This window comes from Coffea eugenioides, chromosome 6 (genome assembly GCF_003713205.1).
Source record: "Coffea eugenioides isolate CCC68of chromosome 6, Ceug_1.0, whole genome shotgun sequence".
In the NCBI taxonomy this organism is placed as follows: Eukaryota; Viridiplantae; Streptophyta; class Magnoliopsida; order Gentianales; family Rubiaceae; genus Coffea; species Coffea eugenioides.
Window position 1 is genome coordinate 691,336 of NC_040040.1, and position 12,777 is coordinate 704,112.

General features: G+C 36.2%; 1 protein-coding gene across 20 annotated transcripts; it reads left to right on the top strand.

Annotated features, from left to right (window-relative positions):
* The first annotated feature begins 2,125 nt into the window (after nt 1-2,125).
* LOC113775002 (protein TRANSPARENT TESTA 9-like) lies at nt 2,126-11,481 on the top strand. 20 transcript variants are annotated; one of them, XM_027319698.1, is made up of 20 exons: nt 2,127-2,491; nt 2,996-3,047; nt 3,158-3,234; nt 3,329-3,462; nt 4,000-4,096; nt 4,202-4,259; nt 4,884-4,992; nt 5,095-5,215; nt 5,302-5,488; nt 6,129-6,463; nt 7,263-7,351; nt 7,430-7,476; nt 7,709-7,756; nt 7,962-8,102; nt 9,214-9,319; nt 9,516-9,593; nt 9,697-9,766; nt 9,963-10,006; nt 10,257-10,330; nt 10,437-10,528. In XM_027319698.1, exons 1-19 carry the CDS (start codon nt 2,439-2,441, stop codon nt 10,322-10,324), a joined length of 1,914 nt encoding a protein of 637 aa, XP_027175499.1. In that variant the 5' UTR covers nt 2,127-2,438; the 3' UTR covers nt 10,325-10,330; nt 10,437-10,528. The 20 variants fall into 20 exon arrangements, 19 of the variants coding, with proteins under 19 accessions (XP_027175498.1, XP_027175501.1, XP_027175499.1 ...); XM_027319691.1 differs by lacking the exon at nt 9,963-10,006 and adding an exon at nt 11,019-11,481 and having other exon boundaries at nt 2,140-2,491; nt 9,516-9,590; nt 9,717-9,766; nt 10,257-10,320; nt 10,437-10,603; XM_027319689.1 differs by lacking the exon at nt 9,963-10,006 and adding an exon at nt 11,019-11,481 and having other exon boundaries at nt 2,142-2,491; nt 10,437-10,603.
* Nucleotides 11,482-12,777: the final 1,296 nt, after the last annotated feature.

Consider the following 12,777-nt stretch of genomic DNA (forward strand, 5'->3'; position numbering starts at 1 on the left):
TAATTGATTCCCATTTAAAAATTTTTCCTAGCTCAATCCTCTCCTACTCGAGGCTTCTGTCTCAAAAAATCATTCTGTTCTTATCTTTCTTTCTTTCTCTCTAAAAATCACTAGATTCTCCATTCCTGTTTTATGTGTACTTTTTTCTCTTGATTAAATTTTCAACTATAATTTTCTACTACCTTTACCCCCATTCCATAGGTATTTCATAGGTAATTTTCTTTTATTTTTTTTGGATTTGGATCAACATTGTTTGATTCAATCCTGGAATGTCATGCTTGCTTTGCTAAGCATGCTATCTACAGAACTTATTCAATGCTTGGCTTAAAACCTTAGGTTGTTAACAGTTGAAGTAGTTAATTTCAAATCATGTGAAGTGTGTGAAGTATATCCCAATTAATCGTGATTAACAAACTAATACTGACTGTGACAATCAGGGAATAGTGTACTTGATGAATCTACTTTGAAACCGGTGTTCTTAATAATATTGAGATTAGCAAAACCTTATAACCAACATTGGACTAATTTTGAGATTTTACAAAAAAAAGATAAAATGGACAGCAACTCATAGAAACTTATTTATTATTTGCCTTCCCTATATATATATAGAGTTTTGCGTTCCTTTTCAGGGGTTTTTAATGGTCACATGTACTTGTGTTTTCTTTCTATGGGAATAGAACATATATCAAAAGTTTGGTTAAACAAGTTGTTGCAAAAGACTCAACAATCCATGCAAACCCTGTGAATATTGAATAGGAGCAATGTTGAAATTAATTGAAGACCAATTTTTTAGATGAATATTGCCTTTACTGTTTTTCTTTACACTTGTGAATATTGCCTTCACTATTTTTCTTTACACCTGAAAATTTTATAGATTCTTGATGCTGGAGTAATATGGACTTTATTGGAAATAAAAGCTGAATTACATGACCTTATTTAGAGTTGCATGTATTTTGGCTTTTGGGTTGGAGTATGTCATTAGAATATAAAGACATCCTCTCTGGTGAAGTTTCTGCTTCATTTTTACGTTTTAGGATCTTCCTAGCCTATTTGATTGCATGATCATTTTATTTCCTTTTTCACCTTATCTTCCATTGGCATTTTGTGTAAATTGCACAGCTTCATGGTCAAGTTGTAGAAAAGTTTACTTGCATACCATCTCCAGGGATCTAGCACATCTAATACTTTCACTTTGGTAAGAACTCAGGTTATCAAGCAAGACACTTTAGCTTACCTGTAAGAATCTTTTCATTTCTGGACTTTGACAACTACTGTACCCAAAACAAAGTACCCAAAAAAAAAAGAAAAGTTTCTTGCTTGTGAAATGGGTTGATAAATAGAAGGGGTAACGAATTTTGTACGAGACTATTAGTAACCAAAAGTGCAGATGTTTGTTGAATTTGTCCTGTCATTATTGGCATCATTCAAGGTTCTTGATTTATTTTGAACTTGGTTTTATAGCAGTAAACTAATTTTGATGGGTTATATCTTACTTTCTTTCTTGTTATAATACATGGCAGGTTCTCAGTAGTTTCTTTCAAAAGTTGCTCATTCACTTCTGGGACGAGTACAAATGACAGAAAGTTGTTATTTTTGATTAAGTTAAAATATGTATTTATCGGAATCATGGAAGTTAAAGTTCATGTTTCGAGATTCTACAATACTAATTTTAGTGTTTTATCTATTTATTATGAATTCCTTGACTGTGAACAAGTGTCAAAGTTTACATTGTTAGACAAATTGTAAATGCAACTTTTACAATTGCAATAATATTTTTTTCAATAGAAAATTTATCTTTAGAGCGCAATAATTAGGTAAGATTAAAATTTCTCACCGTTCAATTTTTTGATCCTTGGTTGCGTTACAGACATTTTGTAAAAAAGGCATAATTGGGCATGTAAATTTTAGAATTGTCTACTCATTAAAGATGCGTACATGTTATCACTCCACAAAGGCAGTGCTTACAAAAAAAAAAAAAGAAAAAAAGAAAAAAAAGAAGCAGCTGTCGGTTTATTGTGATGGGAGCAAAAGAGTACGATGCTTCCAAATTGGATTTCAACCGTCAACTCCAACTTCACTGGTCATATCATCCGTCCAGCATTCGAATTCGATCACCCAAATAAACCATCCGGTCCACCTTTTTAATTACAGTTATCATGAATGGGAATGAAGTTTAGAAAACAAAAAAAAAAGAAGAAGAATGATTGAAAGTTAGTTGAGGTTGCCAAAATTTTGCAAACCTACCAGACAAACAACCTCCACCTTCCAATTTAATTGTGGCGCCCCGCCCCGCCCAGCCCCCAATACGTATTGCTACTCCCTACAGCATTCTTGCTCCGGGACTATTTCCAAGTGCAGCGCGCACGCATTGTAAAACCCGTTCTTTCTTTCTTAATTCCGGGTATAGTAGTGCCTCAATACTGTTCCTGCTATCTACGATGTGGCGGTCACTTTGGCCTACAATCGACCGCTTCTCTCTTCACCACTTCAGGTTTGCTCCATTTTTTTTCGGTTACATTACTTTTTAACCTTTTTGTTTTTGTGGGAGCAAAAGTTTTTGTTCTAAAATCCTGAACTAATTACAAAATAACCCATTTACAGTCAAATTTCTTCTTTCTACTTTTTCCTTGGGCCCGGAGAGGGGGGGGGGGGGGCGGTGTTGGTTGTGAATCAGTGTACAGAGTGGAAGTGAAAATTTGTTGCAACGATGCAAATTAATCAGGGTTTAAAGCTTTGTCTTCATGGTGAAAATTTATCTTGTAGGTAGATTTTTATTACATGATACACAGAGGAAAATTATATCATAAGGCGGGGAAACATTTTTCTTTTTGATTAAGGCTGGCAGCATCCTCGACATGCATTTCAGCCATATAAAACTGCTGGCTTTAACATGACCTCCTTTTGGGTTGAAAATTTTTGTGTTTCTACTACATTTATTCTTGTTCTACTATCTCCCTTGTTTAACTGTCTTGTGTGATCCAATTTTGGAATTTAGATATATTGTAAACCAACTGCGGGAAATCAGAGTCGTTGACAAGCGCAACCGGGTATAGAATCAATTCATTTCCCACTTCGATTTATCAAATTTGCCTAATGATCTGTTTTCTGCGGTCTGATATCAGCAACCCTTCTCTCTTGCATGATCCTCTTCCTCCAGGAAGTAGTTTTGGATTTGCTTCAATCAATTGTGGAAATAGTTACCTATGGTGATCGGCATGATCCAGCGATTTTCGAGTTAGAAACATTGCATCGCCCTACTTTTCTAGATCCTCTTAATGTGAATATGTTGTGACACATCCAACTTGAGTTTCCTTTTCTCTTCTTATAGATGTTTCATGGAATTTCAAGTTTTAGCAGAGTTTGTTCGTATACTAAAGATTGGTGGGAATTCAGGAATTGAGGCAGCACTCTTGCAGTATTTGAGCATAATGATCCAGAACGTGGAAAATGAACATGCCATCTGTAAGCCTTTGAAACTCGCATCCGACACCAGATCAAAGATTGTATTACTTGTAATTTTTTATCCAAGGAAAGTTGAAGGATAGAGGCAAGACATCCAGCTGCCTTGCATGGGTTGGGATAGCATCTAAACAGTTCTAAATGTAGAATGGAATATGAAAACAATCACATGCTCAACAACGGCGAAGATTGATATTACTTCAAAGCTTAATGACCCCCAACTGTCATGTCAGTCACACATAGTTTCTATTACTAACGTCAGAAACATTAATGTGCTCTTGCCTGGCTCTCGTGTAGTGCTACAATAATGTGCCCTGGATCTTATCTTTTGTGAGAACATGATCATTCGAGCCTACATATGCATCTTATTGGGGGGTTTCAAATGTATGTGAATTCAAAAAGTCTTGTGTTAAGCCATAGGCTATTTTCACTTCTAAGTAACTGTATTTTCTTTTCTTTTCTAAAGCATTCTTTTGTGCTTACTTCTTCAAATGTTGCTTGTACAATTCTTTGGTGTCTTTTCTAATGTAAACGATGCAGACTATTGTTTCAGCAATGGCTATATCAACAGCGTAATATCACATCATTATGAGTTCGATGGGGGAGATCTAATTCCTTATTATGTATCCTTTCTGAGGTTGTGTGCCTTACTGTTCTTACTGTCAGTTATTTAGTCTCATTTTCCCTGGCTTAAGTTTATGCCCAAGTAATTAATTTTTATTTTTTGTGTAATTTGATCCAGAACAGTTAGTGGGAAAATAGGTAGAGACACAATCTGTCTTCTCGTAAAGGTTCACCAGGTAGATTGAAGCTTAAAATTTCAATGAACTTTATTAGAAAAGACTATCTTTATCCATTCCCTTTTTGTTTGTTCAAGTACTTTACCCTGATACTTTTGACCGAACTGGTCCAAAGCTCCTTGTTTCTTACAAGTATTTATTGCAAAAAGAAGTATGCATTTAGCCAGGCTGTATCCTGCTCTAAAAGAACTTGAAATGCTCAGAAATGAAACGGATTTTTTTTTTGGGCGTTGTTTGATAAAATTCCCTTATTTTATGAGTTGTTGAATGTTCACAGGACCTTAGCATTTAGGAATAAAAGCTCTTGCAGCTATCCATAACGATTTGCAGTTAACATGTTAACATAATGTTAGATTATTTAGATAACACCTGCCAATTTTATTTTGGAATTGGGAGACATTTGTTTTGAGGATAGAAATTTTAAATGATTGGTGCAGTCTAGACTAAGCTAATTGGGAAGAATTAGGTCTAACCAATGTCATCTAGTTCCACTAGGTCTGCCCTGTAATAATGCTGTTATTGTGCTCTACTATTGATAAAAATGTGTGTTGTCTTTATATAGATTACCTAGAATAATGTGCTTTTTGTTAGTTACTCTGTTTTGATTTTTACCCACTTTGACAGGACACTGCAATCTCATTGCCGTTGTATGATGAGGCTCTTAAATTTGCTAACCATGGGGAAAAGATGATACAGATAGCAGTTCGTGCACTGACCCTTAACATTTATAGTGGTACTCTACTATTATAAAATGTACTTTATTTTAAATATATTGTACTTTTAGTAGGTTGTATCCAAATAATAGTGATTCTAAGCTATTTATTCAATGATGCAGTTGCTGATGAGATGGTCTATCAATTTCTAACAACTCCGACTGCTTCTGCATACTTTTCTAGCTTGATTCTGAATTTAAAAAATAAGTGCTTGCATGTTGATGCTATCATCAATGGGGTAAAGTATGTTTCTGTTCCTTTAAATGTTCATTTGCTTTTTCCAACAGCAGTTATCCGCCTCTTGAGAGCTTGTCATAACTATGATGCAGGGAGAGTTTCCATGAAAAGAAAAGAGAACTTCTTTCAGAAACTGATAGAATTTTGGATGACTTCTATTACCTGAAGGACATACTGTGCATTCCTGAGCAGCGCTTGAACAAACTTGTTACAGAGAACATTGTTAACATGCTTATTTTGCCGATGTTGCTTACTCTACTAAACAATAGGCTAAGCAATGTGAGATATTATTCAGTTTGGCTTTGTTATTTTGATATTTTGTCTCCTCAATCTACTGGACTTCATCAGAGGTGCATTTTTTGGCTCATAATTTTTGGGGAAAACTATTTTCCAGAGGATCAATGTAGTTTCTAATAAATAATGAAGAGGATGAGCATATAAAGTCTCTCGCCACTGACATTGGTTAGAAGAAACACTTGAAGAATTTTAACTAGTAAGCAATTAAAGTTATGGAGGGATTGTAGTACTATTAGTTCTCTCTCTCTCTTTCTGGGTAAGTGGGAGGTCTTGAACTCAAGATCTCCTACTTACAATCCTTCCCACCTTATCACCCACCCAACCCTCCCCTCCGTAGTACTATTACCCGTTGTTATGCTTTTATGTAGCGAAAATAATTTATTATCATTCCATCCCAGCGCATGTTATTATTCTTGCAGATATTCATTTGCATTTCCTTCAGTGCTGTTCCTTCTGCACTCTATCTGAAACCATCAAAATCAATTTTCATCCAAACAAATATTTCTTTGTGGTTCAGAAAGGCATTTACAAACGTGGAGTCATTTGTATATGTGCACAATAAAGTTTGATATTTAAGTGTTTTACGAGAATAATATCTCAACCTTTTTCATTATTCCTTCAGGACACTGGTCTATCTGCAATCACTTGTCTCTATGTTCTTTGTCGTCTTCTTCAAGTTTTTGATGGAACGAATTTGGTTAATGTTATCGGCAGTGCTGTTCTATTTTCTTTTATGCCTCCAAATGTGACAGATGCTGCTGAGTCTGTTGTATCTGCTAGACTTGAGCAGGTGAATGGTCTTGCAGTCTGTTATCAGGAAGGGGAAGAAATGGTAGATCTTCAGCATGAGGGGGCAGAAAACTTCATGATGAACTATGTTCTTAAGCATTCATTGGAGTTCACAGAACTGAGCTCTTGTTTTGACAGTTCACCGCTGGAGAATTCGGAAAATGAATGGTTAGTGGTGGGTTTTAATGTGAATCCCTTTTTTTTTGCACTGTACATGGAATCATGTATTGGATTTTGAAAGTAATCTGTTAATCTTGATACCACCAGTTAAATTATTTATTTAAGGTGCATAATAAAATTAATTTAGAGCTTTAGAAAGCTTTCAAAAGGTCTAGAATAAAAAGGTGCAATTATTACAGCTGTTACAGATGCATGGCGTATCACCATATCTGGGCAAAAAGTTTGGTGGTCATAGAAGTGACAAACTAAGTGGCATCATTCACAAACATTTGGAAGCCATAATGATCAGCTGAATAGTAGATTATGAAGGACTTTGCATTTGTTCTTCTATCTGTGTGTAATACATAGTGTTTTATTTCTGCTGTTTGCTTCATATGCAAGTTCATTTTGATGCTTAAAATTGCCTCTACTTATTGATCTTATATTATATGTGAAACAAGGGGGCTTGCGGATCAGGTTTTCTTGAGATCCTGGATGGCTTTTATCCTTATCTATGTCGTTTTTCATTACTATATGTTTGGTACCTTCTCTCTTCTTTTCTATCTGTTTTGAGTTCTGTACAATAAAAGCGGCTCCTTGTGAAACTGAATAATATGATGCAAAATTCTTGGAGAGGATGACAATAGATGCGGTTAATTGCCTAATTTTAACAGTGAATAAGATGTTCAGTGCATTTCATTTTTTTTATCTGCAATTAATTTGAGCCTTATAATTATTTTTCTGATGCAGAAATTTCCATTAGGCTTGTCCTGACGGTAACAAGATTTGTATTTGGAACATTTTGCAGGGGTGGAATATTTAGTTGTATTTTCTCCCGTAATCACAGTCTAATGCTAGGTTCTTTGATGTTATTGTTTACAGTGGCTGACAGTAAAGGTAGTTTTATTTTTTCATCTTTTCTTATATGTATGACTGCTCTGCTAGTTTATTATTATTATTTTTCTTTTCCTGCAGATCTTCATTACCAGTTGGCTGCAAAGATAGGATTTTCTCAAGTAAAGGTAATGGTTTTATATTCCCTGTTACGGTTAGAGAACAAAAGTCATATGTTCCTGTTTTGTTTTATCATTTGCTTACTTTTAAGGAGGGCATGCCTCAATATTGGAGATTCTTTGTAGGTTTTGTGATCATGTGTGACATTGAATGTCATATCCCTATTATTTTGGCGTTTAGCAAAAAGTTGGATTGTAATATTTAGGGAATTGATTCCTTGCTTTTATATTTAATTCCCAGACTGCTTCAGAGATGATTGGAAGCACTGTTGCAGGACACATACAGAAGGTATTTTTTGCCCAAGTTGCATTTCACCAATCAGTTTAATATATTGTCCTGCTTGTGATAGTGAATTCCAAGAGCGCAGCAAGCTGTTGGATATGGGAAGTTTCTGCCTCATGATTTGCTAAATGCATGAACTTGCAATCTTCCTAATCAAGTTAGTTTCTCTTTGGCATCGCCCGCTATTATGATGCTTTTATTGATTGTGCAGATTGTGAATCAATTATTGAAGGTTTTGGCGAGTGAACCACCATTGTCAGTACCAATATTGTTGCATGCAGCTTGGTTTTTGCGAAAGTTGTTGGTTTTTCTGGACCAGAAGTTAGAGGACAATGATTGTCACCTCTTCAAGGTTTGGTTTGAATTTCTTGTAATGTTTCCTCAGTCTCTATCATATTACAGTTATTAGTTGGAAAACTTTTCCTTTTGAGATGTTCCTGAAATACTGGTACATATCTCGAGTTGGACGAACTAGGTAATCGCTAGTGTTTGTATACTGCAAGCCATATTGACAGTTGGTGAATGGAGTTTATAGGGAATAAATAGAGATTCTGCACCTCCACTCAGTTTGCAAAAGTTTCGTATTAATGGTGGTCAAAATTCATGTCTATTGGCGGTGAATAACAACATCAGCATGTTTATATATAATGTCCTGAGGCTTTTGCAACTGCTGGGTGATTAACTGGTTCTGTGCTCATAAATTTAGCATTTTGTGCCCCCCCCCCAAAAAAAAAAAACTACATCTATCTGTGAAATTTGCATTCCCGTGTAGTTTGAATAACTCATAGAAGATAATCAAATAATTTCAGTCCTTTGATCTGAATAATTCAACACAATTGGATGCAATAAAATTGTACAGTTATCTGAGATATTCAACTATTGGTTTGATATGACAAATAATGCTCAATCTAGTCTTATGGGTATTGAAAATGAGTATGTGCAGGATGCTAACTCTATAACTTGTTTTTTCTTGCAACTTAGGTGACAATTAATTGACGAGTAATTTGCACCTCAAGTAATCCAGGTCGTTAGGGCTTCTATGCTTTGGTTATCTCTAGGGGATGTTAAGTCACAATATTCTGTGATGAGGCAGGATTTATTTTCATCCATATTGCATTTTTTTTAAAGAATTCATGGATCATTATCACAGCTTCATTGCAAAGCTTTCTAATGACTGTAGACAAAAGTGAATGGAATTTAAGGATATAGTTTTTACCATGCACAAAAATTTGGGTAACAATTCAGGTTGGATGACCTGCATTCCTTGATGGACTAGCCCCTAGTTGCCTAACAGTCCCATGGAACTATAAGATTGAGACATTGTGTGATATGTAGTCATTGGTTGCATAATCATTGTATGATGAGGGAGACATTTCATTGCCTAAAATTCCTTGCAAATGTACGACTTATAATTTTATCTCAAACTTTCTAATGAGAATTTTGTTTCTGAGGTACGCTGACAGACCTCATATGAGGGCTCTTGTGGACGTCTTTATGAAGAATTTGATCGATGCTGGTTTGACTATATTCCAGATGTGTTAAAAAGCGAATGGGCCAACTGTAAAACAGGTATGCAGTGTTTGTTTCAAATTTTGCCAGCAAAGAAGAAAAGGCTTTCTGGAAATTTGGGTCATCATCCTGCCTTGTGATTTGTATCAAGGAATTTGATTTGGTCCTTCTGGTGGTGTACGATTTTACCATTTTGTTTTCTCATAATGGGCTATGTAATCTTTTTTGAGCATTTGTTTGCCTTGTGAGGCTACAGCACTCGAAGAATCATCACAGTCCAAGGATCCTTTCTTTCTTCTAGAACTTGCATCTATTCAAAATCCTCCCAGTGGTAGTATGGCGTTTCTTCTACTCTCTTCCTTCCTTCTTTTATTCATATTTCTTTTGTTTTATCTCTGCTGTCTGCTTTTAAAAAGTATAGTCTTACCACCTGCTAGTTTTCTATTTAACATCTCAGGCAATACCGGTCCTGCTTTTGATTGGCAACGGATGGTTGATTGTGTCAAGGTTAACAATTATCTTTTGAACTCTAATCATGGGAATTACCTAACAGATTTAATCCTTCACCATTATGGTGTTTGGTTTTCAGAGTATGTGAAATTGAATAGGTGATGTTTAATTTGGGAGGAAATGCCTGATAGTAATATTGATACAAGTACCTACCAAGGAGGCTAAATAATGATGACTGGTACTGTTTTTTCAGTGATTTCCGGACCTTGTGGGATGGGAAGTTCGATAGAACTTTAGGTACATGATATTCAGTCTCTTTATAGAGCCAAGTTTAGGAGTATGTCAGCCTTCTGTTTCATCTGTGCCATTTGGGTGTGAATCAGACAATTTTTTTTTGTGTCAGTTGTCACAGAAACCACAAAAATGATACTTGACTAATTTTCACTGGCTTGTAAACTTGATAGGTTTTTGTTCTCCATCTTCAACTGAAGCCATTTATTTTTGGGGGTGATCCTTTTGATAATCCTTTAGCAAATTTGAAAAACAGCTACTTGGCTCAATCGGGGAAAAGATATCCTTCGGATCTTTCATTGGCAAGCTTCGGTTCAGAGGTAGCTTTAGGTTGGTTATCCATCCTGTGGAGGTGTTACTTAGCATTCACTCAAATATGCATAATCATGTTCTTAATTGGAGTTTTTATCTTTATATTTTGCTTAAACATTCACAGGTTCTGGAATCCCCTGTAAAATTGCATTTTCTGGAGCTGGGACAAGAGATATTTATGTGATACCAATTGCAAGGGAAATATCTGGTAAATTGCTACTTGTGGAACGACATCCGTTACACTCTAGAAAAGGAGTTGTAATTGCCATTGCTCCATTGGCTGGATTGGATGTAAGTCCTTACCCCCACGTTATTTTGAAAGTCTCTTTCATCGTATTGACCTTTGGGCATCATATAAATGCTCAAAATGATTATAAAACTCGCTGAATCATTCAAAATTATGCCAAATGCGTAAATCTTCCGAGTTTCTCTGATCGAATTTTAATTACTGTTACTAAGATATTAATTGGTAGACACTTCTTGGATAATATATAACTGTAGCACATATCTCCGCTTAGAACCACTGCAGACCTGGCCTGTTGACATGAACAGGTCATTATGCGGGAACCCAGTGAGTATGATCTGGGAGATGTGCTGATGCAATGTGTGAAATGTCAATGTCATCTACTTGTTTTGTGGGTGACTTGGAAAGGTTGTTTGGTCCAAAATTTTCATCTAACACTCATTTCTTCCCCTGTTCGAATAGCCCAAGATAGACGAGGAGCATCCTACATGGTTGCTAGTGCATCTTAGAGACTTTGAGCCAAGACTCCGATCAGATGAAACCAAAACACTCGACTCCCATACATCACTCCCTGAACAAGGAAGATGGATACTTGGATTTTTGAGCGCCAAAGATTGCAAGGCTGCTTTCTCGGTGATACTCGAGGAAACTAGAAAACAGAGGTCCTTTGTGGAGAACTTGGTTGCTCCGGTACTGGAAGAGAAATTGTTCAAATAGTCGTCAACAAAATGCTAGGGCAGTTTGAATGCCGAGTAACAGCTCCTATAACCCACAACACATTAATAATACCCTGTACATCTCCTCCTTGTTCTTGTTGATGAAGCTAATTAGATTATAAGCACGCCTTGTGGTTTTCTATTCCCTCCATGTATTATATCTGCCTCTCTAGCAGCAATGACAAAAACAACACAACGTATTGATAAAAGCTACAGACTCTGCTACAGGATTTTATTTTTTATTTTTGGGGCAAATCATTAAATACCTCGGCTAGGTGACCCAATCATTTAAAGGAATGCATAGAGTCCGAAGAAAGGCAATTTGGTCATCTTTTGCAAGGACATCACGATGAGAATAGAAATATTTGCATCAACAGAACATAAAAATTGCATCATGATGCATATCATAGAAAAGATGACCTGCTCTTGTTTGCCACAAAATCTGGGTTATACAAGCATTCCAATCAAGATTTCTGGAAAAGAGCAAGAAATTATTTGAACATTATATGAAATGAATAGCAAAGAAGTTTAGTTCTATGTGCTCATAAATCCTAGTTAGCTGCCAATAAGAGCAAACGAGAATAAGGAGTTATGGGCTCATGTCAACCTTATCATTAGTAGTTAAAGAGCAGGGCGGGCTTACTTTTTTGTTCATACTAAAAGTGAAATGCTTGCATGTATACGAATATTCAGTTAAAATCAACAATGCTGTAAGTTCCTTGGGATGGGGAGTTGGACATTTTATTATCTAATAGTACTGAATCAGAGTGAACTTTTTTGCTTCGTTGATACAGATATATTAAACACCCAAAAAGAAAAAAAAGAAAAAGAAAAATTCTACTTGTCAATATGTAAACCTTGTTTTCTGTTGGTGTTTTTGCTCATGAGTTTCAGCATTTTTGCTGTACTTTAGATGGAACTCATCTGCCTTGGCATGTTGCGTTGAAAAAAGGACATGATATGATATAGAGCTTAATTCGGGGTACAAGGATAACTATCGCAGTTTATTTTCTCAAGTAGTAGTAGTTTGTAGTAAGTACTTTCGTAATTCTAATTCTCTAAGAAAATTGCATGGTCTGAAACAAACTTTTGCAAAAGGAGTATGTGGTACGCAGTGGCATCAGCTTTGACAAAGCTGTATCATGTCAAAATTAGAGCAACTTTTTCTCCTGCTACCTTTAAAAATCTTTGGCCCGCCAGCGAAATACTACTACTATTTAGTACTCTTTTTTTTTTTTTTTTTTTTTTGTCGACACGGGCTGTCCGGGTCAATCCTTACGGGGCCTGATTAATCCCCTGCGGGACTCGAACCCTGGACAAGCCAAGAAGGTCACCATACTCTAAGGAGGGGGAGCGGACCGCTCGAGCTACCCCGCGGGGGCAAAAACCAGTCACGTAGAGTGGCAAGTTGTGAGAGGCAGGGGTTGAATCCCTGAACTCCAGCATCCCCAAAGAAGGGGATGACCACCGGACCAAATGGCCAGTGGCTACTACTATTTATTACT

Excerpts from the sequence above, each read along its gene's own strand:
- LOC113775002 (XM_027319685.1), top strand. The coding sequence starts at position 2,439 with ATGTGGCGGTCACTTTGGCCTACAATCGACCGCTTCTCTCTTCACCAC. Across the intron at positions 7,352-7,429 it reads TACAGTGGCTGACAGTAAAG|ATCTTCATTACCAGTTGGCT; the intron begins GTAGTTTTATTT and ends CTTTTCCTGCAG. Across the intron at positions 8,103-9,213 it reads ATGATTGTCACCTCTTCAAG|ACCTCATATGAGGGCTCTTG; the intron begins GTTTGGTTTGAA and ends GTACGCTGACAG.